This window comes from Cyprinodon tularosa, unplaced genomic scaffold (assembly GCF_016077235.1).
Source record: "Cyprinodon tularosa strain WSP-4 unplaced genomic scaffold, ASM1607723v1 ctg407, whole genome shotgun sequence".
NCBI lineage: Eukaryota > Metazoa > Chordata > Actinopteri > Cyprinodontiformes > Cyprinodontidae > Cyprinodon > Cyprinodon tularosa.
Window position 1 is genome coordinate 87,501 of NW_024039127.1, and position 26,500 is coordinate 114,000.

Sequence of the window (26,500 nt, forward strand, 5' to 3'; positions counted from 1 at the left end):
ATGGATGGATGGATGATGGATGATGGATGGATGGATGATGGATGGATGGATGGATGGATGGATGATGGATGGATGGATGGATGGATGGATGATGGATGGATGGATGATGGATGGATGGATGATGGATGATGGATGGATGGATGATGGATGGATGGATGGATGGATGATGGATGATGGATGGATGGATGATGGATGATGGATGGATGGATGATGGATGATGGATGGATGGATGATGGATGGATGGATGATGGATGATGGATGGATGGATGATGGATGATGGATGGATGGATGATGGATGATGGATGGATGGATGGATGGATGGTGGGTGGATGGATGATGGATGATGGATGGATGGATGATGGATGGATGGATGGATGGATGATGGATGATGGATGGATGGATGATGGATGATGGATGGATGGATGATGGATGATGGATGGATGGATGATGGATGATGGATGGATGGATGATGGATGGATGGATGGATGGATGATGGATGATGGATGGATGGTGGGTGGATGGATGATGGATGGATGGATGGATGGATGATGAAAGGATGGATGGATGGATGGATGGATGGATGGATGGATGATGAACAGGCAGAAGTAAAGAGGTTGAAAGAAAAAGTAAAAAAAGGGTAAAATTAAAATGATGATAAATTATTAAGGTCATTTTCAGAAAGGTGACGCAGACAAGGTAATGAAAATGTATTTTAAATGAGTTTATAATTAAAACGTTGATAACTGTTTGCATTTATTTATTTGTTATAATTTTGTCTAATAAATTGACTGTTGAGCATTTAGTGTTTTTATTTATATCAGAGTTCTTAATAGATGAAGGCAAAGAAATCCACAATATCTTACTAAACTGAATTTCATTGGAAGTTAGAAACAATCATTTAACACAAAAATATGATATAAGCTTCTCAAGTCCAGCTTCTGTTAGTCTTTTGTTTATGTTCGCATATCATGCCAGCCCACTAGGGGGCTCTGGAGGGTAGCCTACGGCTCCTCTGTTCTTTGTGGGCGTCAACAGTTGGCTGTACGTTTTTTGTGGTGGAGAAAAAAAATAAAAGAGTTCCTAAACTCATCTCAAAGTGGAGTTATCTTTCGACTAACACTTCTCTATTTTATCATTTTTAGGACAAAATGTAAAATTTGTTTTCATCAACACTCTGATGACCTGGATGGACGCTCGGAGCTACTGCAGGGAACGCCATACAGAGCTGGCCATTCCCAGGACCCTGGCGGAGAACGAAGAGATCAGGGCGGTGATCCCAGCAGGTCTGTTCAGCTGGATGGGCCTTTATAGAGAAAACTATAAGTGGTCGGATGGAACCATGTATGTGTTTGAAAGCTGGGCACCAGGTGATCCTCACGGCGGGGTAGAAAAATGTACAGGTGCTTATTTCACAGCCAAGGGACACTGGGCCGACTGGACATGTGATCTAAGGAAACCCTTTATCTGCCACCATGGTAAGCTGTTATTTAAATAATTTGTTTTATATTTTACACTTTAACATTTAAATGTGGTTGATGTTGATGCATATTTAAAGATCTGTTTCTTAACAGATAAATGTTTAATAATAACAACTGCTAATCAATTCAAACTACAAGAACATTTGTAGGTCAGCAATCCCTCTGACTGGAGTCACATAAATGATTAATGTTAACTGTACGATATTTGATACTGTGAGTGTAAATTCCATCATAATATTAAGTTTAGTTGCATTGATGAAATTATAGAAACAAAATAAAGAAATCTGATTTTTGATGTTCTTTTATTTTGAGGATTAGGGGAAAAAATTTAACAAAGTTTCCATCCCTGCATCAGAGCGCTACCTGTTGGATCTATAAACGGTTTTCTATTATTGCAGCCAAACTAGCAGCAGTAGTTTGGAGATGCAATCTACTTCTTAAATCTATATTGGCGAGTTCCTTTAACTGTAATCATATCCAGCTCTGCCCCCGGTCAGTACCCCTAACTCAATTAAATGCAGTTTATACCTTATAGTACAAAACAACTTTTGTCAAGTTTAATCTTATGATTAGTTGAGAGAAAATCGACCCTCCGGGAGCATCTAGATTATGAGGCCGTTCAGCTCAGTGCCATCCCCAGATTGAAGGGCGTATAACGCTTCCTAATCTGGCTTCATTCTGTGGAAGCGGGACAGCAGGAAGCTAAAAGGAGAGATAGGGAAAACTGGAACACTGTAATATTCAGCAACCTGTCCTGATGCTGTGATGGCAGACAGATTTCAGGAGGTGACATCCATATTGGAATAATGTAGCTATGAAATATTCTGGATGTTTCTCTTAAAGACCTGCCGTTCACAAAGCAAGTGGTGAAAGTGAAGCTGGTGGGAAACTCTGCTGTGGATCTGAATGATCCTGCTGTCCTGGAGAAGCTGCAGGAAAAGGTAAATAATGGCAGGAAATGAGCTTCAGATTGAATAAACCCAGAAAGTTTGGACATGATAGCATCACGAAGGTTTGTGTTTCAGCTCCAGCAGAAGCTGCAGGAGACGAACTCGGCTGCAGAAGTCAAACTGAGCTGGAAGAAACATCTGGATGGAACGACCTTCTACAAGGAGAAAAAGGAGCTAAAATGACATGATGATGATGATGATGATGATATCAGTAGATCCTTAACAATGTAACAAACATTAGAGATGTAATATTGACTAAACAGCTGATGGAAGTGTCGGTGCTGAACCATATTATTTGCTTTGGTCTCACTGAAGGGTTTTATGATTAAACAAAAAAGATTCATGACAAACCCAAGCAGTTGGAATATTATCCACACATCTACTGTATTTTACGGAGTGATAAGCTAAGTTTTGGTTTGCTTCATGCTTCTTAATTTAATAATTTAGCAATTTCAGGTTAAGTGGAGGTTTGAAGAACTCAGTAGCAGAGATGAAGGCTGAGGTGATTAATGGCAAGTTTAATATTCAAAAAGGTGTCAACAGAAGCAAATATGCACAATTAACAAAAAAACAGAAGACATCAGGGAAAACCCACATGAAGGGCCAATAAATAGCGAGGAACCAACACTGAAGAACTGAACGGGGAGAGTATATATGGGAGACAGGACAAAGGCTGGGTTAATGAGGTGAAAAGGAACGTGTGGAGGGGAGCAACTAGAGGGGAGCTAAGGGAAGGAGACTGAAACAAGTGTAATCCAACCAAAAGCTAGAATAAAACAAAATGCAAATGAAACCAATAAACTAGAAAAAACAAAAAGACATCAATCAAAGTGTAACTAAAACTCAAAAACAAAACTTAAACCAAAAGGTGCAGAGTTATGACAAGCAATCCCTAACAGCAAAAGCCAAATAGCATCCCATCACCAATGCCGCTAACTGCACGTGTTTGCTTTTTGTTTTTCTTTTCTGATCACTCCTGTGTTCATTATTGCCATTTAGGCCTTGCCATATTACGTGGTTTATTATGGTCATTTGGGTTTTGCCATAGTTTCCTGTCCTGTTTCTTACTCATTTATTTTGTTATTTCCTTTGTGCACTTTTGTTTGTCATCTTAAATGAATTTCAGATTTTTCTTTCTCTCCATTTGGTTTGGAGGTTGTTTTAAGTGGTGTTTTAGCTCCACTGTGTTTATTTCTAGTCACCCTATTTCAGTTTCCATGTTTTAACTCTGCCACAACTCTTCAAAATCTCATCTGGGTTTTGTCAGGCCTCAGTATCTAAGCTCCCTGGTGGTTTCATGCTGCCTTCTTTTATTATCTTTATGGATGTCCTGTTCCTTCCATTATGGGGTTTTTCTTTCCATTTTTTTAAAGATCTTCACTTCTCTACATCTCTTTCTGCCTGTTTTGGAGTTAAACTAAAGATGTATCCTGATAATTCTCTATCTTCATATACTACTGAAGGGCTGCACGGTGCTGTAGTGTGTAATACTGTTGCATTGCAGAAAGAAGGTCCTCGGTTTAATCCCGGGCCAGGGGTCTGTCTGGATGGGGCTCTGCATGTTCTTCCTGTGCATATGTGAGTTCTCTCTGGGTACTCCAGCTTCCTATAGGAATTGGCCTGTAGGAAGCATTTCAACATTTGTAGCAGTGAGGCTGATGTGAGCTGTGTGTACCCTGTGCTACAAACTGCAGGCAGCAGGATAATAAAAGCCAACATATTCTGCCGGCAGGTTTCTACATTTTCAGTTAATTTAGGCGTTAATAAACTGTTTCAGAGGAGTGATCATAGCGCTCTGCATCAGCAGCGCTGCGTCTGACTCCCTGCCAGCTCCCAGATCAGCTTCTCTCATTGGTTGATGCGCCGCGTCCAGCAGCAAAAACATTTTTTTTAAATCCAGCAGCTGCTTCTTGCAAAGCGTGTCCTGCACCTCAGATGCTCAGAAGCTCATGAGGCTCTGCTCCTGCTGCAGTGGAATTGCTGCTCCTGCTGCAGTGGAATTGCTGCTCCTGTTGCTGTAGCTCGTCAACCATAGAGGTGAGAACAGCAGAGAGGATCATGGGGGCTCCTCTTCCCTCCATTAAAGACATTTCATCCCAGCGCTGCGTGTCCCGAGCCCGTGACATCATCAATGACCCCTCACCCCCCCACCATGGACTGTTCTCCCTGCTGCCCTCTGGGAAGAGGCTTCCCAGCATTCAATGCAGGTCCATACACTCTGTGTATAAGAAATAACATTAAAAGTTTAATGTAAAACAGCTGCTTATGCTGCTTCCAGTAGTGTTCAAGCACAAATAGCCAAGGCCCATTTCTACTCATTCCTCTTGATGTTAAGAAGCAGTTTCTTTAACAAAAATATTGAGGTCTTTAGCAGAATTTGGCTGCATGATGAGGAGGTTTTCAAGTCATTTGATTTGGTTGTAGTGCACCAAAATAAAACAGATTCCCACTTACACCAAATCTTTTGAAGAACGTAAGAATATACTCCTTGGAATGCTCCCCTGGAGCAACATTTCAATGTTAAAATAAGAAAAATTATATAATAAGATCATGGCAAAGTCACTGCCTCTCACACTGCGAATTCCAGACTTGCAATAAACTGCAGAACTGGAAAATGTTAAAATCAATATTTATATTTCGGAGGAATTACAGGAAAATTCTGAATTTGGTGTGATTTAGATCCACATGCTTTATAAGGCAATCAAGTAAAACACACATATTGGAATAGCTTTTTCTTTTCTTAATTTCATCTTTATTTGACAGGAACATGCAAACAAACACGGAGCTACAACAATGACTGTCACTAAAGACTTGCATTAGAAGAGCATAGCTAATGCTAATTATCAGCTGCTGTTGTTGCTTTGGCTTTTATACAAAATAAAAACCAAATTAAAACTACACTACTTCAATTTAGAATATATCACTGAAGTCAAATTGAATAAACAAAACATGCACGTCATAAACAACACTCACCTCTGCCAGTGATTAAAAGTGAGTACACTTTTGGCTTGTCTTTCACCAGATTATAATCCAGCAAAAGAACATTTTAAAGCCAGGTAGTCTTGATGTCAGACAGTAATGAGGTCCAGAGCTTAGAGACCCTAAAAAAGAAGAACAAAGCTGTTATAGACTATTTCATTTTACAGTCATTATAGAATCAGAATCAAGTTTATTGCCAAGTAGGTTTGCATTTACAAGGAATTTGACTTGATGGTCATAGTGCAGACAAATTGTATATATATATATATATATATATATATATATATATATATATATATATATATATATATATATATATATATATATATATATATATATATATATATATATATATATATATATATATATATATACACAGAGATGGGAAGTAACGAAGTACAAATACTTCCATACTGTACTCAAGTAGATTTTTCTCATATTTTTACTTTACTACTTATTTTTATGGCGACTTTTTACTTCTACTCCTTACATTTTTACACAAATATCTGTACTTTCTACTCCTTACATTTTAAAAAATTGTCTCGTTACTTTAGTTTTGAATCATTTCAATGGAGTTACCGTTATTATTTTTCACGTCATCAATACCAAATTCAATCTAATTGGATGGGAATCTACGTTGCATTTGACGCACCACTACAAGATGAATCGACAGATTCGGCGGTATTCATTGCCGGCAAATCATTGCAGCTTGGTGGCGGTGGCGTTAGCATAGTAGCATGGACGACGAGATGATTGAAAATGAACACAACGGAGATCTAGTCCTATTGGCAGACATCCATTTAAAATGTAGGCAACGGCATGAAAAAAGTGGTTTCTACTTTTACTTTTATACTTTAAGTAAATTTACAAGCCTGTACTTTGTTACTTTTACTAGAGTAAAGAAGTTTAATCAGTACTTCCACTTTTACCAGAGTATTTTTAAACACAAGTATCTGTACTTTTACTCAAGTACGGAAAGTGAGTACTTTTGCCATCTCTGTATATATATATATATATATATATTAGGGATGGAACGGTTTATGAAAACCGTTCCATCCCAAAAGTTCGACTGTCTCGGTTCGGTTTGTGTGTGTTGCGTTCGGTTCATGCGCTGCTCCTTTTTCTCATAGGCGAAGCGTTTACACTCCAGAGCAGAAGGTGGCGGTACTGCGACCAACGCCAACCACCAGTAGTAAACAAGAAGAAGAAGCGAAGTAGCGTAGCCGGGTGTAGCAGAAAAAAATCAGTTGTTGTGGAGAACTATGTGGGTATTGTTAAGGAAGAAAATATTCTAAAATAGTTAACTTTGGAAAAAGGTTGGCTTTCTCTCTTCCTTTCCCAGGTCCTCTCGGTGAGCTGCGTGTGGCCACAAGGAAAACCGGCAATGCGTGTTGACGTCACAGAATTACAGAGTTTAATCCAATATAAGACAATGCATAAACTTAAAAATAAGACAATACACAAACTTACACCAAAAACTGCAGAACAACGGAGACATACATTCAATTACCTGACATAAATGGAGAGAAGGAAAGAAAGCAAAGACGTACAAAGACATCTTTGGAGAGTTGCAAGAGCAAATCTGATTTTTTACTTCTGTGTAGAAAGTTTTAACCTCTTGTATTTAATTTATTCAAATAAGGCTGGCTTTTGCTCCTCCAACCAGGAGCTATCTCTGACACTCAGAAAAACTTAGAGCTTCCCCTAATTTACGGCAAACATCTGGGGTCATTTGCTTCTTTGTTTTAACAAGAAAAAGCGAAAAGCTTGTCTTGGCATCTAGAATTCTTAAGGTCATAAAACACAAGACAAGATTCCACAGATAGCTACCATAAATTCTCAGGAACAAACTTAAATTCAGTAATCTGGTTCAAAGAAAGGTTATCTTCACAAAGTTGGTCAAAATTAAGAAATATGTTCAAAATGAGAGTGTTCAACATACCTTTTACACATGCCATAAGATTAACTGTATTAAAAACTAAAAATAAAAATTTTTCTTCAACAGTATGGCGAGTGGGAAAGAACAGGAGTTGGAAGACGCGCCAGCAGCACTTTTATAGGTCTGCTGTATGGGACCGCTTTGCATTTAGAGTGACCTACGATGATGGCGGAAAGAAAGTTGTGGATAAAAGTGAAACAGTGTGCAAGCATTCTTCAACACGACCAACATATCACGCTCACCCCGAAATCCCACATACTCACGCTGCGCTCCACAAAGCAAAGCCTACAGCCTCAGCTGTGGCTCCCGTCTGCTCTGAGTTCCTTGGAGATTGTAGAGGGCATGCACGAGATGATTGAATTCAAAGCAGCAAAACATGAGGAAATAGTTACAATTCATTAATTTTTTGGGATTTTTTCATTAATTTCATTAATTTTTATGGGATTTCGGTGTAACAATCAACATATACCAAACCAACCCGAAAACCGTGACCACGGAACCGTGAACCGAACCGAACCGTGGATTTTGTGAACTGTTCCACCGCTAATATATATATATATATATATATATATATATATATATAGTATATATAGTATATATAGTATATATATATATATATATATATATATATAGTACTGTTCTGACAGAACAGTTGATCAGGTCATAAGACAGGACGCTCCACGACTGGATCACAAGGCAGTGTGGTCTCTTGACTGAATCATAAGACAGAGTGAAGCATCTAATTTCTACAATTTTTCATATGAACACATTAATTTTATAATCCTCATTGAATAAACCTAACATTTCCCTCCTGTTGTGCATATAAACATTAGCATGTAGCACTTCTAAAAATATTTTTACTACACACATCATAAATGCATTGCAGATAAGTAACAGCTCAATACTGGATTAGAGTGGATCCTATCATTCTCTGAATCATTGACTGGAGACATGGTTTTAAGCAACAAATAAAAAAGAAAAATATGAAAAACAATCCTACAAATGGTAAAGCTATCTTCATCAGCACCTGCCACCATGATCCCATGGTGAACCAACTTGTCCATGGTGCTGGACTTGCACCGGAGGTGTGATGGTCAACATATCTCTTTAAATCTTCAACTCATCCAGAGCGGTCTGTATGAGTACAAACATAACGAGTCTGTTTTATTCAAACCTTCAGCAACGTGCTTGGAATGCTGCCGCCACATATTGGCGCTGTAGGGATGACTTGGTGTGGATCCATCAAAAACCTTTCTGGTTTTCCTTTGTCTCTGGCAGTCAGCTTGAGTCCCTAAGAGCACCAGTCCAATGGTCATCATCAGGCAGCAGAGCCACTTTAGTTTACCCATCTTCACCAGTCCCTCCAAGGAAGCACCCACTAACCAGGACGCTAAGGGATTGGGTTAGGTTGGTTTCTTCACCAGCGTTGAGACGAAAAGCTCTAAATTGCTTAACGCCTTTGAAGCTGGGCTTCACCACAGATCCCTACCTTAGTCGTGGGGTCCCTGTGAAGGTAACTGGGCATCTCGCTGAGGAAAATCTTTAATCAGCTTACAATGACTCTGGTGGATCCAAGTGTTTCTCTCTTGGATCTTCAGCGGTTGGAGTTGCTAGTTGCACAATGTAGGGTCCTTCACACCCTGGAGCTGCCCAATTTTCCCCTTGATGATTTTAATCAGCACACGGTCTCCAGGCTTCAGGCCTTCCTGTGGGGAAACAAAAGGAGCTTTGGGAAGATTACATGTTCTTTGCAACATGTGAGACATGCTCTGCAAAAATTTTTAAAGTAGTTATTTAATCCTGCAGTTGCATTAAATACTTGTTGTACTATACTCATTATCCCTCCTCTAGAGACATGATAAACTCATGGCTCAAAATAGCTGCTGCTTTCAATCAGAATCAGAAATACTTTAATTATCCCAGAGGGAAATTACTTTTGTTACACGCTCCAGTTACAGTTTTCTATATATATATATATATACACACATCTAGCTACACAATATAATAAAGATAAAAAATAAGAATATGGGGAGCTACTGTTTCCACGGGTCCCCTTTAACCCTTTAGAGTAGGACACTACAGGCTTGAGCCTATCACCATGAGGCTGCAAACACAGAGGTCATATAACTTGCTTTACCGCCAACTGTTTGGATGAACGGTTTTTGATAATTTGGTAGAGGTAAGACAGTTGCTGAGAAAAGTTCTACTTTTAGATTTGTGAATTGCTGTTCTACTTCTGGGGTCCATTAGATCGTCTCTGACATAACTACTAGTCTGTCATAAAAAAAACTTAAGAAAAGCTGAGTTTTTTTTTCATAATGTGGAATCTAAGCCCTGCAATAATTGCACAATTCTAAAAAAGACATTCTTGTAGCTTTTTACCTTCTTCTGAAATAACATGGCCCAAGCAACAGACTTATTTCTGCACCCGCTAAAATTTTTATAACTGGTTTTATACTTTCCTTTGCTTCACATTTTAGCAGATATTGTTTTATCCTTGAGTGATTTAGGAACTACTTTAACTGAATCTACAGTTGTCAACAGTCCTACATCAATTTTTCCTGTAGACCACAAAGCATTTGGAATATCTTTGAAATCATTTTCATCAGATTGTGATAGCAAAGAATGCAGAGTTATTTTAACACATGCTAAATCTTGGTCCTGGGGTTTTACATCGAACAGAATTTTATAAGACTGTTTCCATAGTTGGAAAATAGACATGGAGCATTACATGTATTATTCATACAGCCTTCATTCCCCCCAGTGTGGGGAACATTGCAATGCCTAATTTTCCATTAAGTCTCACTTTAACAGATTAATGGCGTGAGTTGGTGATATTACTACAAAAACATGCAACCTTGCAACCTTTTTCCTGTTTGAAGGTCTTCTATTTCTATTGCCCTTGACATACATTCCTAGGATGTTTGACCATTTGCTGATTTTACAAAAAATAGCTTTTTAGATGGTTTTAGCATTCACATTATCTTTAACACAAGTATTACAGGCTCCTGTATCACATATAAGTCTAACTGCCTGTCCATTAATTGCTAGAACTATTCATGTTTTTGCTTTTAATGCATTTAATATCCCCCATGCTCCATACATGCCATATCCATCAACAAGACTTGGTACAGCTGTAACTTAAATGGTCCCAGACCAACTTTTGATCAAAAGCTTTAGGCCTACCCTTTGTCGTGTAGATCAGTTCCTCTGGAGTGGTCACCAAGATGCCCAGGGCAGGGCTGGACCAAACTGGCCAAGTCCAGCGAAGGGGGGATGGCTGTCAACGGATTTTTGGCCTTGGTCCCACACGGTCCTGGACAATTGGATCTAGGGGCGACAGTGCCGTTGGATGTAGGAGTTTGCCTCTGAAATCGAAGGGTTGACAGTTCAGACGGTTTCAGTGTCGTTGTGTCCTTGGGCAAGACACTTCACCTGCATTGTCTACTGATGGTGGTCAGAGGGCCCAGTGGCGCCAGTGTACGGCAGCCCCGCTTCTGTCAGCGAGCCCCAGGGCAGCTGTGGCTATAATGTAGCTTGCCACCATCAGTGTGTGAGTGTGTGCGTGAATGGGTGAATGAATGTAGTGTAAAGCGCTTTGGTCAAGTCTCCTAACTTGAATAAAGGCGTTATATAAGTACATGCCATTTACCATTTACCATTTACTTGACTCCCGGGTTTCGGCACCAAAAATATTGGGTTAAAAAATGTAGGTTTGTAAAAGAAGAACTGAAATACACAGTAATGGATTTTCATATAGCTTCTGCAGAAGGATAGACAGTTGAACCCCAGACTCAAACACACTGTCTCCCACTGGACCTCCTCTGCAGAGCGTTTTATTAACAGAACATGACACATGGTTACAAACAGAGTATTGTTCTGACAGAACAGTTGATCAGTTCATGAAGACAGGACACTCCACGACTGGATCACAAGGCAGTGTGGTCTCTTGATTGAATCATGAGACAGAGTGAAGCATCTCATTTCTACAAAGTTTCATCTGAACACATTAACCTGACAGGTGTTTTAACATCCCTGCTGGCATTGAAGGTAAGAGATTAAATGCAGCCTTTAGTGCTATCTTAGATTCAATTGGCTTTTTTCAAAATGTGCGTAGTCCCAAGCATTCCCATCTTCATACTTTGGATCTTGTGCTGACATACGACATTGACTGTGAAAAAATAACAGTATTTTCTCACAATCCTGTCCCCTCTGACCACTTTTTAGTAACTTTTAAAAATACTTTAACAGAGTTCTCCTCCCCCAACAGAAGGTTAACTCTGATAAATTATTGTCAGATAATGCAGTTTTTATCTTTTGTGTATCACTGAACAATACTGTTAAGGGCAGCCAGTGAATGTAGTCTCATTCACAAATTGGTGACGTTTTTAAAGGGGTTTCATCTTCTCTTCATGAGGCTTTAGATACTGTGGCCCCTTTGAAATAGAATATTGCAGCATGTGGTTAAAACAAGTTACAGAAAGTTGAAACCAACAGTAAATTGTTGAAGAAAAAAATCTTGAGTGTGAAGGAGTCTGGCCTCTCTTCCAGATAGTTGTTGACAGTACTAAACAACCCAACTTATCCAGGCACTGCCTGACTAAGTACTGTTGTTAAATACAGGAAAAAAAACAAGCTCAATATAGAGTGTGAGATGGATCATCACAGCTCTCTGCTATTCCTCAGGAGAACAGAGCTGTTAGGAAAGATCACATAGTCTAGAAAGGCTTTGACTCGGGATTGAAAAACTGTCTGGCTCCTGTGAACACCAGCCAGCCTCAACACTATCTACTTCTTGTTTTTTTGATGGCCTTAACATGAATGTTAATACCATAACATCTGAAAACAACGGATCCTATAGTTCCCCACATTTTGCAATCACAAAGGGTTTCTTTACCCTGAGGAGGTCAGGTGATGAAGCCTCTCTAGTCAAATAAGTCATTTGGGATTTAAAATGTATTGGTCCTCAAAAAATAACACTTAAGGGATTCTTAGGAAAGTCTGCCGTCTAAAATGCAAATAGCTTGTGTTTGATTTTGCATCCTCATAATAAAATTGAAGCAGAATCTCTTCAGTTGCAGGTTGAGGACCGGCGAATGTGCAGAAATGAAGAACCTTCTCTGGTATATCACTGCTGCATCAGGCAAGTGCAACCGGTTTTAATCTTCATTTTTTCCTGTTTTAAAAGCTGAACTTTTATCTAAAACAGGAATGTTTAATTTTCCAATATATGATGTTTATAAAATAAAAATGATTTCATATGAGATTTTTATTCCTGAAATGGAGAATGATTCCAGATGTTGGGGGTAATATTTCCATGTCTGTCCCTGCAGCTCTCTGCTCCGTCTCCTCTCTCTCTGAACGGCGCTACCATTTCATTTATGAACCAAAGAACTGGACCGAAGCTCAGAGTTACTGCAGGGAAAATTACACCGACCTGGTTACCGTGGACAACCTGGACGTCATAACAACCCTGAACAACATGGTGGACCGGAACAAATTGTCTCCCTTTACATATGTAAAGTCACTTTTTCTCTTTTCGTCCTGAAAATAATGTAAACCGAAAGTGGTTATGAATGTTTTTAGTAATCGGGTATTTATTTTCATTGTTCTTTCTTCTAACTACACTTGAAATTTAATTATATTGATAAATGTGTTATTTTGTGTTCTAAAACACAAATCAAGAGGAAACCCAGCATTGGGTCAAATGCCGTTACTAATATTTTACATAATATCCGATTCTTAATGGAAAGGGTTTAACATTCTGTTTGACAATTCTCTGTAGCTAAAACATATTTAACCATCATAGAAAGACCCTGCTCTCTTCCTTATGAACATGTGAAATAAAATGAGCACTGAGAGTCGATATGCAAGGAAGAAATAGTTTTATTTACTGCAGAGGAGAACAACACTCACAGTTGAACTGTTAGTGAGGCTCCGGCAGGTCGGTTTCCCATTCCTGCATATAAAGAGAATTCTTACACACAAACGTTCGTTCTTGCCAAGAGAAACAAGTTTGAGTTCATCAAAGACACACATTTTTCACTAGTCACATAAAAACATTTCAAAGCAGCTGTCTCTGCCGTTCACAGCATTAGGGAGTGTTAACCACCTTGAAGGACATTTATCTATATTTAACCCTTTTCTAGAGTTAGGAGGCAACCGCCCTCCGTCATCTGACTCCCAACTCCCCACATAACTTCCAGCATAGACAGGTTCAAGCTTACTTCTATTTGGCTGAGGAAAGGCACAGTCTAATATCTCATCTCACAATTCCTCCCTTTTGTCCCCTAACGGAACAATAAAAAATAAAACAGAGTAAAAACTGTAAAAAATGTAAAATACATAAAATTATAAATGTGTTATAAGAATAGTAACATAAAAGCAAAAAAAAACAAAAAAAAAACAAGAAAGATCAGGAAGAACATCAGTGCTTCCTTTCCTATCTGTCACCATTCAGTGGTTTAAGACAGAAACTTCATTAAGGCTCATCACTGTCTTCCAGTTAATCATAAGCAAAGAAAAGAAAATGCCTTACATTTAAAAAATAAAATGTAAAAGTAAAAAAAATAATAATAAAGTAACACAAACTGGTTTGAAACAAATTCCTCTTCCAACAGGGGTTTAGTGGGATCTGACTGTTGATTTTACATTACAGGTAAAAGCCAGTAAATTAGAATATTTTGAAAAACTTGATTTATTTCAGTAATTGCATTCAAAAGGTGTAACTTGTACATTATATTTATTCATTGCACATACCCTAATGCATTCAAATGTTTATTTCATTTAATTTTGATGATTTGAAGCGGCAACAAATGAAAATCCAAAATTCTGTGTGTCACAAAATTAGAATATTGAGTAAGGGTTAAATTTTGAAGACACCTGGTGCCACAAACTAATCAGCTGATTAACTCAAACACCTGCAAAGGGCTTTAAATGGTCTCAGTCTAGTTCTGAAGCCGACAAACATGGGGAAGACTTCAGATTAGACAGCTGTCCAAAAGGCGACCATCACCACATTGCACAAGGAGGGAAAGACACAAAAGGTTATTGCTGAAGAGGCTGGCTGTTCTCAGAGCTCTGTGTCCAAACACATTAATAGAGAGGCAAAGGGAAGGAAAAACTGTGGTCAGCGATAGGGATCACCGCGCCCTGGTCAAGATTGTGAAAAAAAAAACATTCAAAAATGTGGGGGAGATTCACAAGGAGTGGACAGCTGCTGGAGTCAGTGCTTCAAGATCCACCACCAAGAGACGCTTGAAAGACATGGGTTTCAACTGCCACATACCTCGTGTCAAGCCACTGTTGACCAAGAAATGGCGCGAAAAGCGTCTCACCTGGGCTAAGGAAAAAAAGAGCTGGACTGCTGCTGAGTCCAAAGTCATGTTTTCTGACCAAAGCTAATTTAGCATTTCCTTTGGAAATGTAGGTCCCAGAGTCTGGAGGAAGACAGGAGAGGCACAGGATCCACGTTGCCTGAAGTCTAGTGGAAAGTTTCCACCATCAGTGATGGTTTGGGGTGCCATGTCACCTGCTGGTGTCGGTCCACTCTGTTTCCTGAGATCCAGGGTCAACGCAGCCGTCTACCAGCAAGTTTTAGAGCCCTTCATGCTTCCTGCTGCTGACCTGCTCTATGGAGATGGAGATTTCAGGTTCCAACAGGACTTGGCGCCTGCACACAGCGCAAAATCTACCCGTGCCTGGTTTACGGACCATGGTATTTCTGTTCTAAATTGGCCAGCCAACTCCCCATGACCTTAGCCCCATAGAAAATCTGTGGGGTATTGTGAAAAGGAAGATGCAGATGGCCAGACCCAAAAACGCAGAAGAGTTGAAGGCCACTATCAGAGCAACCTGGGCTCTCATAACACCTGAGCAGTGCCAGAAACTCATCGACTCCATGCCACGCCGCATTAATGCAGTCATTGAGGCAAAAGGAGCTCCAACCAAGTATTGAGTATTGTACATGCTCATATTTTTCATTTTATACTTTTCAGTTGGCCAACATTTCTAAAAATCCCTTTTTTGTATTAGCCTTAAGTAATATTCTAATTTTGTGACACACAGAATTTTGGATTTTCATTTGTTGCCGCTTCAAATCATCAAAATTAAATGAAATAAACATCTGAATGCATCAGTCTGTGTGCAATGAATAAATATAATGTACAAGTTACACGTTTTGAATGCAACTACTGAAATAAATCAAGTTTTTCAAAATATTCTTATTTACTGGGTTTTACCTGTAGAGTAATCACATCTTGCTGCAATGGGGTTATGTCTGTAGTTATTCATCTTTAAACCAAAGCTCTAATGCAGGGAATGCAGCAACATCCACAAAGTGTTAATATGGCAGCAAAAACAGCAATAGATAAAAGGACAGATGATACCAGGTTTTTATGCTTTCCAAACGTAGACATCCAATTGTCCCACATAGAAGTGTCTACATCTGAATATTCTTTCAGTCTGTTGCAGGGCCGTGCAGAGACCACTAAAGGGGCAGGTGCTCAAAAAAAAAAAAGGGCACATCTTATCGCATTTTAGGACAGGATATTAACAAAGTCACATAGCTTTCAGAGTTTAATGAACAATGATAAATTACAAAATTGTGAGACATACAATCAAAGCTAAGGGAAATCTCTACATAGAACATAGAACTATGCATATGTAAAATATTTTATTAGTAATTTCTTTCTGCAGGTCTATTTTGTTGTAGGAAAGTATTTCAATATTTAAACCTGCAATTTAGCCAAAGATGTACATCAGAGCTGGACCCCCAGACATATTTTGTCTTTACAGAATTAAACTGTTAAAAATGCATACAAGGACACAATGCAACCTTTTAGTGTACTGTAACCTATAAAAAAGAATGTCTGCCTGGTTTGCTGTACTGACAGTGGAGATGGAGACGGTCCATTCAGAAAAGCTGAGCTGCTGCATCAAACTTTAACGTGGAACTGCAGAAAAAAAAGAACAAAACAAACATTTTATTAATGCATGTCACCATGAGAAAAGCCTACTCTGTTTGTGTCTTAGTGTATTTTGTAAGTACCTATATACATTTTCTTCAATCTTTCCTCTTCGTTTTTTCTTGTCAGTTTCTCTTTTCTTTTTTTCCTCATTGTCTCATCTTTTCTGTGTTGAGTGAAGGTCAATGTCTTATTTATTTCAGTCTCTTGCCTTTCTTTTCCCCCCAAACTAAATCCAAGATTATGATCCAAAAACGTATTTTCCGTCATGGTGATTTAACTGTTTAAAAACAAATTTCCAACTTTTAAGCATTTTTGCTATTTTTGTTCTCTTTTGTTCACAGCAGCAGTTTTCTGTTAGCCATGTCTTTAAAAATGTTAATAACCTCACTGTGAATGATTGGCACATCCTTCTCGATTGCCAACAAAAGAAGGTCTGACAACCGATCCTCCTTGCATAAGCTGCGCAGTTTTGTTTTCACCAGCTTCAGACATTATATCTATCATATATCTATCATGGTAGTTCTGGATGAGTTCTCCTTCAAGATACATTTACCTAACGCTAGAATAAATGAAATGTACATCATGCAGCAAAGGAAATGAGAAAATCAGACATATATCCATTATGGAGATAATAGGTTTTTGACGGGCGATGTGCCCCTATTGCATAAGTAATACTGAAGAATGTCCTACTATCATTAACGACACAGGGAAGCTTTTTAGTTATCTTGCTTTGCTAGCAAAGTCATTAGCTAGCAGCTAGCTCATAGCACAAGAACAACAGCCTAATGTCTGTATGATAAAAATACTGAATCGATAGATAAGAACAGCTTTTCCTCACCTGGCTGTCTCCTCCCGCTCAGTAGTTCTTCAGAGAAAGGCGCACCGCGTCCTATACTTTCCTCCGTTTAAACCGCTACTCTTTGCTAAAGTAGAGAAATTATACAACGTTCAAAGTTTTCCGTTGTCTGACAAGTAGGAAGCCTACTCCAGTATTTTCACCAAAAGTTATGTTTTTTAATTCACAAAAGAACTGTTCTGTAATCATTACAGACCAGTTTTTTGTGAATTAAAAAACATAATTTTCAATGTAAAAGACTAAAAGCACAGAGTAAACAGTGTTTTAGATCAAACAATACTGCATCATCCATGGGGCTCATTTGGTTTTACTTACATCTCTATTCAGGTTGACATTGGAGAGGCGGTGCAGACTGAAGACATAGCCATCCGTCCGATCATGGTTGATCTTGCTGGAATGTTCGCTACCTTTAGCTCCGCAGTTAGCCGCCTTATCCAACTGTGCGAAGACTACCATCAGAAGCTGTATTGTTGGGAATAAAAATACATTGTGAGCCAAAAATAGCACAGACACCTTTTTCAGCGAGTAACATGTCTACTGCAATTCCATTTTGAAAAGCAGTATTAGAAGTTGCAGATAGCTGTTCATGTACCGCAGCCAGCCCTGAAGTAGTATAATATGACAATCTTTAACATTGTAATGCATGTTATTTATGCCGTCCACATTCTTATTACTTGTGATCCAAAGGAATATTGACGCTGATGCAACCTGATCTGCAAAATTATATTCATCAGGAACTCCCCATGGGACGCCTATGGCATCAATAAAAGTGGGTTTAGGCCTCAGAATAAAAAAATGTTTGCTTCTCTACTTGATCCAGTCTGCAGGAACAACATAGTTTATAATAAGATCACCAGCTTGCATTGGATACAAACAGATAGGTAGAAGGAGTGTAATTATAGCACAAACAGAAATAATTTTTAGGTAACTTGTCATTAATTTCTCATCATCATACCACCACCAGATGTCGCTCCTGGATAGTGGACTAAACCCCTCTGCTACCTTCACAGCTGTGGAAAAATTCTGTCAGGTCAATTTCCTCAACTTAACACTTCCATTCAGCTTTATACATGTAAAATTATTTGGTGCCATCTTAATATAAAATACAGGTTTCTGTGTATCTTCCTTGGTAAGAACGTAAACAACACCTCATTCTTTATATGGCATTGTTAAAGATGATTCAGTCATTAGATCAATAATACAGTTTCTTGGTAATGGGGCTGGAACAATCCTTAATATCGGTCTTGGTCCCATACGAACCACACAATCAGTTTTAGTTTTATTTGCTGCTCCTTCTACCAGGAGTAGCAAATTATTAGTTTGTTGTGAAACTCCTATAGTGACTTTAAACCATTCATCAGTGGAGAGCTTTTCTCTTTTATCTCTTCAGGTTTGTCCATGGTATGAAAATGGTTGTTAAAGAGCTAGATAGTACACACGCTTGGATGGCTGTTACTGCAGAGCAGCCATCTTCACAAGAACAGTTGGAAGGTTGTATTACAGCTCACTTTTTCCGATGTGGGTGAGATGTTATAGGGAACACACCTGTTTGCTGCCAGGTGGGGCAGTTCTATACCTTCCAGCTCACCAAAGCGATTACAGGTCACCCTGTTGGGGAGTAAGTCATTGGCAGCAGTTGGCCTGACCAGTTCACAACTGGTTCTATAGACCAAGTTAGACTCATTTTCTGGTCTTACATCCTGAGAATTATCGCTGACTTAAAAGTAAAAAGATGATTCCCTGAGTGGGGATTGTTCTCCTCTGGGAAGAGGTAAACCAAAGTGAAGTTCTATCCTGGTAGGATCTGTGAAGATTCTGGGGGTCATGTTGATTAGGGTTCTTGTGAAGGATTTGCACAAACCAGCCAGAAAACCACTGAAATTTTTCACAAAAAAAGTGTTCAAAAAATGATAAACTGGGCCAAAAGACAGAGGTCAATAAGACAGACTTTAATTCAGGTACTAACTTAAAGAACTCGGGACATGGGGGAAACTTAAATAGAGGCTGATCAAACCACTGTTGGCACACAGGGGGGATAATTAGGCTGATTAGCCTGGAGCGACTAATTGAGGAAAGCTGGAGCTCATTGCAGTCTTCCACCAGCAGATCCAAAGGTAACTGGCAATTCAAAGAAAAAGAAATTAATCAATTGCATCTTAACAAAAAAAAACAACCTGACAAAGTTAACTAAATGTGTGCACTGCAAAAAGCTAACTTAAAGTCAGGCTAATGAAAACATATGAAATGTGCAACTCATTTTGAAAATGAAAAATATTAAAGTTACCTCACAGCTTCAGAGTGTGACTGCAGGCTGTCACATCTCTCTATGATAAAACATATGAGTGTTTATACATGGACCTTTCACACAGAGTAAGACTTCTGACCAACGTGATGATTTTGGTTTGAGCCATACTCATTTAGTCCAGTGCAGAGCTACGAATTTGGGCTAATATCAAACAATATTCAACATATTCTCATTATCAGTGCGTATGAAATCGTACGAAAAGTTATGCACACATTAATTCGTACGTTTTGGACGTTTTTCCTCAAAAAACCACATCAGTGTGCATGCGCTGGCAGACAGAAAAAAAAGCAGATCCGCGGACGGACGTAAAACTGGGAAAAACAGTGCAATCAGCACTTATTCATGTCTCTAACTACGTTGCTGGCTGTTTTATATCTTAGGGTTAGGGTCAGGGTTAGGGCTAATTGTAATTTATATTCTAGATTCGTAAATGGTGCGTCAGATGCGCATGCGCATACGACGAAAAAAACGTCCAAAACGTACGAAATTACGGTGCATAACTTTTCGTACGATTTCATCAGTCTGGCTGCTTATAAAACTGCTTTCATAGTGATGTGAAGTTTCCTGTAAAACCTTCATATGAGGTTCAATCTTAAAACTGCACAAAACTCCACGGACTGAGCATTAGGTCCTTTAAAACAGCGAGATGCTTCTTGTTTTTGTAAAAGTCATTAATAACCAATGTTTTTTCTCAACAGGCCTGGATTGGTTTGTATCGTGATGTGACCATTTGGAACTGGTTGTCTGATAGAGATATTTACCAAACTGAACATCCAAACTTCAGTAACTGGGACAGTGGACAACCAGACACACTGTGGTACGGGGCAGGATGTGGAGCCCTGTACAGTACGGGAAAGTGGCACGATGCCTACTGTGAACAGCTCTTATGGTCGGTCTGCTCCAATGTGACAGGTAAGAGTTTAGTTACAGCTTTCATCTTGGAGAATGGCTACGTGTTATAGAAGAACTAATCTAGTTATTCTATAACCTTTTTTCCAGTATTTGATCATAAAAAAATACAATTCAGTGACGTTTTGCTAGGACATTAATTTGATATGATTTGGATTCAGGTTGCTCCAAGAACAATGAACAGAAAACTGCAAACATTTTATAATTTTTATTCACAGTAATTCTGAGATGAGGCCATAGAAAGTAGCCAGCTTCCATTGAACTCTTAAAACACAGACTGATGAGTTTTTGGAGAAGCAGGAATTGGTTAAAGAAAAATGTAGTGGTGTGTTACCATAACATGGGTTCTTCATCTGAGATCTGAGTAGAGCTTCAGTCATGTTTTTGGACTCTGGGAGGAAGCCGGAGTACCCAGAGAGAACCCACACATGCTCAGGGAGAACATGCAAACTCCATACAGAAAGACCCTGGGCCAGGAATCAAACCTGGGACCTTCTTGCTGCCAGGCAGCAGTGCTACCCACTGTTCCACTGAGCAGTCCAGGTCTAGAGTCCGTGAGGCTGAAATCAGAATCTAAAGACAGTAGCAGAGGTCGGGTGTTCCAGGGGCACACTGCAGCGAGAAATTACCGAAATCCGATGGACAAAATGTATTTGTCCATATGCGATCTGTATCTGATCTTTTTATGTCTGCACAACAGAGATCTGAGTTTTTACAATGCGACCCATGCCACTTGGGTCTTCGGTCCTGAATCTCATACATATCTGAACTTTTCAAATGCCACCTGTGTCTGAACAGCCAGGTCGCATTCTTCCCACCTAAACGCCATTAATACTCAACAAAGGTCACTATTCTGCATCTTGCAATGCAGAAACAGGAAGAAAGACAACAACCTTGGTGGACCGAAAGGAGAGCAGTCTTTATTTTCAACCCTCTTGAAAAGATTTTATTCCTAAAGTCCTGGCTGAGGTTGGCAAAGAAAGGATGGACTGCTAGATGCTCTATACACAGAGCACGCTGGCTTGTGACATTGTTGCATCCTCTACTGCGCATGTGGGACATTTAAGTTGTGTGAATGCAGTTCAAACAGGAGATCACTTACAGGTCACATATATTTGGAAATGTGAACAGCACAAAAGAATCGGATTTCTCAAAAAAATCGTAAGGAGGCGGCTCTGGGCTTTCTTTTACAGGGCGTCGCTGTTAAGAGTCCAGTCCAGTTTATTATTGACATGAACGCTCAGGGATTTGAAACTCTCCACAGTTTCTATCTCCTGCCCTGGATGTTCACGGAGGGGTGAGGTGGGGGTCTTCTCCTGAAGTCCATCACCATCTCCTTGGTCTTACTGGACTTCAAACACAGGTGGTTCTTCTCAGTGTTGGGCACTTTACTTTGAAAAAGTAATTAGTTATAGTTTTTAGTTACTTCTCCCAAAAAGTAACTGAGTTATTAACTGAGTTACTCCACAATAAAAGTAACTAGTTACTAGTAAAAGTAACTATTGCGTTACTTTTGCGTTTCTCGCCTCCGTAACCCTCCCCACCCGGCCCCCACCTTCTCGCCGTGTGTTTCTAAAGCCAGCTGAATAGAGCGGACGACAAAGACAAGAACCTGCAGAGAGTTTAGCATTTATTGCAACTCAACCTAAATGACATCAGGGGGGAACGCTATCTGACGGGCCTATAAACCCCGTCAGATAGCGTTCCCCCCTGCTTAACATGGGGGGAACGCTATCTGATGGGCCTAATATCCTTTGTGCAAGGAGGAGCAGGAGGAGCACTGCCAGAGCCCTACAAAATGACCTCCAGCAGGCCACTGGTGTGAATGTCTCTGACCAAACAATCAGAAACAGACTTTACCAGGGTGGCCTGAGGGCCCGATGTCCGCTAGTGGGCCCTGTGCTCACTGCCCGGCACCGTGGAGCTCCATTGGCATTTGCCAGTCCGCTACTGGAGCTCTGTGCTTTTCACAGATGAGAGCAGGTTCATCCTGAGCACATGTGACAGACGTGAAAGGGTCTAGAGAAGCCGTGGAGAATGTTATGCTGCACCCTGACTGCCATTAGGTATGGGGATGAAATCCTTGCACCCATTGTCAGACCCTATGCTGGTGCAGTGGGTCCTGGGTTCCTCCTGGTGCACGCCAATGCCCGGCCTCATGTGGCGAGAGTATGCAGGCAGTTCCTGGAGGATGAAGGAATTGGTACCATTGATTGCCCCCCCCCCCCCCCCCCCTACCCCCACGCTCGCCTGACCTAAATCCAATAGAACACCTCAGCGACATTATGTTTCCATCCATCCCACGCCTCCAGGTTGCACCTCAGACTGTCCAGGAGCTCAGTGATGCCCTGGTCCAGATCTGGGAGGAGATACCCCAGGACGCCATCCGTCGCCTCATTAGGAGCATGCCCCCACGTTGTCAGGCATGCAGACACGCACATGGGGGCCATGACAATGACTGAATACCATTTTGAGTTGCTGCATTGAAATTTCAGCTAAATGGACTATAGCCTGCTGCATCATTTTTTCACTGTAATTATTGGGGTGTCTTTGAATTCAGCCCTCTGTAGGTTGATCATTTTCATTTCCATCAAATGGTGTGGCATCCTTTTGTTCCTAACACATCACCCAGTCTATGTCTGTAAGAATAAGCAGCAGGATTATTTTCCCCATTGAGATCTGATGTGTTTTCGAAGTTTTCCTTTAATTTTTTTGAGCAGTGTATCAATACAGCTTAAAATGGGGAGAGGGTTGGGAAAAAGCTGAGATTGTCTGTGATGATGTGACACACTGTAAATGTGTACTAAAGACAGCATGTGAATTTGACCTGTCAATAAACGCTTTCCTCCGTCCTGTAGGCAAATGAGATATTCGACTGAAGGCGTCTTGATTTTTGAGAATTCTACCATTTCTAGCCTCCAACACTACTATCCGTACCAGAGGCGTTGCAGTCGTGTTTCCCTGCCGTTTGTTTTCTATTTAGGCTGCTGCGGTCATATTAGCGCTCAGGGTCTGACTCTGGAGGCTAGAGGTTCAACCTGGATGGTTCTGACTTGGAAGCTGTGATGCCTCTCTGTCCCTCAGCATCACTACCCCTCTCCTTAGCTTTAACTGGCTGATGGTTCAACCTCACAGACCAACTCCAGACTGAATGTTTTTTAACAATGATGTATTATAGCATGCTAAGCTAGCTCTAACAGTGTTCTCCCTCTGACGTCTCCACACGGAGATGGGTTTTTACTAGCTGTTAATCAGAGCGCTGCTATAGAGCTACTAAATGCAGGTTATTTGGGTTAGAAATAAGCCAGTTTGATTCCCAATAACTAAGAATCACCTTGTTTGTCCAGCTGCATGATTTTAGTACAAAATCACATGAAATCAGTATTGCATCATCAACCCTACAAAGTATAATTTATTTTTTTCATTTATTTTGTACCTATTTATATATCAAGCTTTTATTTCTGTAGTTTTAACTATGTCAAAGTTGGTCCCATCATAGAAGAAATCAAAGTGATACAAAATTTTAAAAGTAAAATAATTTTGGGGCTCAGCTAGCAATCATTTAACACTAGAATATGACATAAACTTACCAAGCTAAGTGCAGTCTGTTTTATCATTTTCAGGACAGAATGCAAAATTTATCTTCATCAACACTGCAATGACCTGGAAGGACGCTCGGAGCTACTGCCGGGAACACTTTACAGAGCTGGCCATTCCCAGAAACATGTCGGAGAACGACCAGATCAGGGCGGTGATCCCAGCAGGCCACTTCTGCTGGGCAGGCTTTTACAGAGACAGCTGGAAGTGGTCGGACGGAACCATGTATGTGTATCGACCCTGGGTTTCAGGCCAACCTAATGGTGGATCAGATAAATGCGCGTCGGCATTCTTTGATTACTCTGGTCACTGGGGGGACTGGCCATGTGATTTAAGACAACCGTTTATATGCCACCATGGTAAGCTGTTACTGTGTGTAAATGATAGTTTGTTTTATATCTTAAACTTTTAAGTTTAACGATTATGATGATTAAAGTTTGCATCAGAAATATAAATTTTAACTAATGTTAAAAGGGTCTCAGAGAGACAGTCTCCTTTTAAAACAGTTTAAAATTTTTAAACAGACGAGGAAGTTCATAATCAGAACCGGTCTCAGCTGCCCTGTGTGATGGTGAGATAATCGGTTCGTTTGAATTGGGCTGATCATTGTGAGAAATGTTTGGTTCATGCCCAAACACTCCCAAACAGACCTCAGTCAGTCTGGGTCGGACAGAACACCTCTGATGTCATCAGTCTAAGCCCTTCCCCTGCCGTTCACCCTGATGACGCACGACTGCGTCCCCAGGTTCACCACCGATCACATGGTGAAGTTTGCAGACGACACCACGGTGGTGGGCCTCATCAGAGACGACAACGACCTGGACTACAGAGAGGAGGTGGAGCAGCTGGTGGTGCAGAGATAACAGCCTGATCCTGAAGGTGGAGAAGACCAAGGAGATCATGGTGGACTTCAGGAAGAAGCGGCCTAACCACGCTCCACTGCTCATCAACAGCTCAGCTGTAGAGGTGGTCAGCAGCACCACATTCATCACAGACACCCTCACCTGGAATGCCATCCCAGCGCTGCGTGTCCCGAACCCGTAACTGCCCTCTGGGAAAAGGCTTTGCAGCATTCGATGCAGGTCCAGCAGATTCTGCAACAGTTTGTTTCCCGCTGCCATCAGACTGCTGACCTGCTGAACTCTAATCTGTGCTCTGCATCAAACTTGCACCACCAATGTGGCTGGAATTTTTAAAATCTTTTTAAATAGGACACAACTCAATGTTCTACTGCATTATGCATCATATTTGTTTTTCACTGCACAGAACTTGTTTATATTCATGCCTTTTGCACCATTATTTTTCAACTGGTTTATTTTTCTCCTACATTGATCACTGCTGCACTTTATATTTGTAATGTCTATCTTACTCCAACTGCAGTATCATTACACTGCTGTAAGCTGTGTGCAACAGAATTTAGTTTCGTATACGCTCTTTGCATACTAAATGACAATAACGTTTGTCTACGTCAAAGCGGATGTGTTTTACTTTGTAACCGCGTCTTTCTTCCTGTCAGACCCATGAAATAGAATTGCTGCGTAGTCCGACTAAAGTAGACCTGGGTTCAGCCGAAGCTACACTGCCCCCTGCAGGACATTATCACCACTGAACACTCCGATCAGACAAAAAATTGTGTTGGAAGAGGTCGTGGCGCTAAACGACCTCTTCCAACCCATTTTTTTGTCTGATCGGACGCTAAAACGGATTTGGTGTTTTCTGGTCTTAATGTTCAGCAACCTGTCCTGATGTTGTGATGGCAGACAGATTTCAGGAGGTGACATCCATATTGGAATAATGTAGCTAATGAAATGTTCTGGATGTTTCTCTTAAAGACCCGGTGCCGTTCACAAAGCAAGTGGTGAAAGTGAAGCTGGTGGGAAACTCTGCTGTGGATCTGAATGATCCTGCTGTCCTGGAGAAGCTGCAGGAAAAGGTAAATAATGGCAGGAAATGACCTTCAGATTTATCTTCTGCCCCATCTAGCTGCAAAGCCGTTGATTTCTGCACCAGCATCATGAAGGTTTGTGTTTCAGCTCCAGCAGAAGCTGCAGGAGACGAACTCGTCTGCAGAAGTCAAACTGAGCTGGAAGAAACGTCTGGATGGAACGACCTTCTACAAGGAGAAAAAGGAGGAGGAGCTAAAATGACATGATTATGATGATGATGATGATGATGATGATGATGATGATGATGATGATGATGATGATGATGATGTTTGAGATATCAGTAGATCCTTAAAAATGTTAGACACATTAAAGATGTAATATTAACTAAACAGCTGATGGATGTGTTGGTTTGGAACCGCAATATTATTTTAACCTTTTTAGTCACATTTTAGCTCCATTGTTTTAATTTAAAGGAAAAGTTCGGTCAGCAGGAATAATCAATGGTTCATTTATTATTATTCATTATTTATACCTAAAACTAATACGTTTGTGGTGATTTAATGAATTTAGTGTTAATCAGTAAAAAAATAAAAAATAATAATTTTCGTGGTGATCAATGAGTCTGGGAGCGG

General features: G+C 40.2%; 2 protein-coding genes across 4 annotated transcripts; both read left to right on the forward strand.

Moving 5' to 3' along the window:
* The first annotated feature begins 1,147 nt into the window (after positions 1-1,147).
* LOC119791977 (collectin-12-like) lies at positions 1,148-26,189 on the forward strand. Of its 2 annotated transcripts, none has more exons than XM_038298384.1 (4): positions 1,148-1,475; positions 2,322-2,419; positions 2,504-2,634; positions 26,136-26,189. In XM_038298384.1, the coding sequence occupies exons 1-3, from the start codon at positions 1,178-1,180 to the stop codon at positions 2,609-2,611; spliced, it is 504 nt and encodes a 167-aa protein (XP_038154312.1). In that variant the 5' UTR covers positions 1,148-1,177; the 3' UTR covers positions 2,612-2,634; positions 26,136-26,189. The 2 variants fall into 2 exon arrangements, with proteins under 2 accessions (XP_038154312.1, XP_038154314.1); XM_038298386.1 differs by having other exon boundaries at positions 1,148-1,283.
* Positions 12,409-26,287, forward strand: LOC119791976 (macrophage mannose receptor 1-like). 2 transcript variants are annotated; one of them, XM_038298383.1, is made up of 7 exons: positions 12,409-12,489; positions 12,680-12,864; positions 20,175-20,388; positions 24,009-24,341; positions 25,815-25,915; positions 26,016-26,130; positions 26,164-26,287. In XM_038298383.1, the coding sequence occupies exons 1-6, from the start codon at positions 12,453-12,455 to the stop codon at positions 26,127-26,129; spliced, it is 984 nt and encodes a 327-aa protein (XP_038154311.1). In that variant the 5' UTR covers positions 12,409-12,452; the 3' UTR covers position 26,130; positions 26,164-26,287. The 2 variants fall into 2 exon arrangements, with proteins under 2 accessions (XP_038154311.1, XP_038154310.1); XM_038298382.1 differs by lacking the exon at positions 26,164-26,287 and having other exon boundaries at positions 26,016-26,141.
* The last annotated feature ends 213 nt before the right edge of the window (positions 26,288-26,500 follow it).

Excerpts from the sequence above, each read along its gene's own strand:
- LOC119791977 (XM_038298384.1), top strand. The coding sequence starts at position 1,178 with ATGACCTGGATGGACGCTCGGAGCTACTGCAGGGAACGCCATACAGAG. Across the intron at positions 1,476-2,321 it reads ACCCTTTATCTGCCACCATG|ACCTGCCGTTCACAAAGCAA; the intron begins GTAAGCTGTTAT and ends TTTCTCTTAAAG. Across the intron at positions 2,420-2,503 it reads TGGAGAAGCTGCAGGAAAAG|CTCCAGCAGAAGCTGCAGGA; the intron begins GTAAATAATGGC and ends TTTGTGTTTCAG.
- LOC119791976 (XM_038298383.1), top strand. The coding sequence starts at position 12,453 with ATGAAGAACCTTCTCTGGTATATCACTGCTGCATCAG. Across the intron at positions 12,865-20,174 it reads AATTGTCTCCCTTTACATAT|GCCTGGATTGGTTTGTATCG; the intron begins GTAAAGTCACTT and ends TTTTCTCAACAG. Across the intron at positions 20,389-24,008 it reads GGTCTGCTCCAATGTGACAG|GACAGAATGCAAAATTTATC; the intron begins GTAAGAGTTTAG and ends TATCATTTTCAG.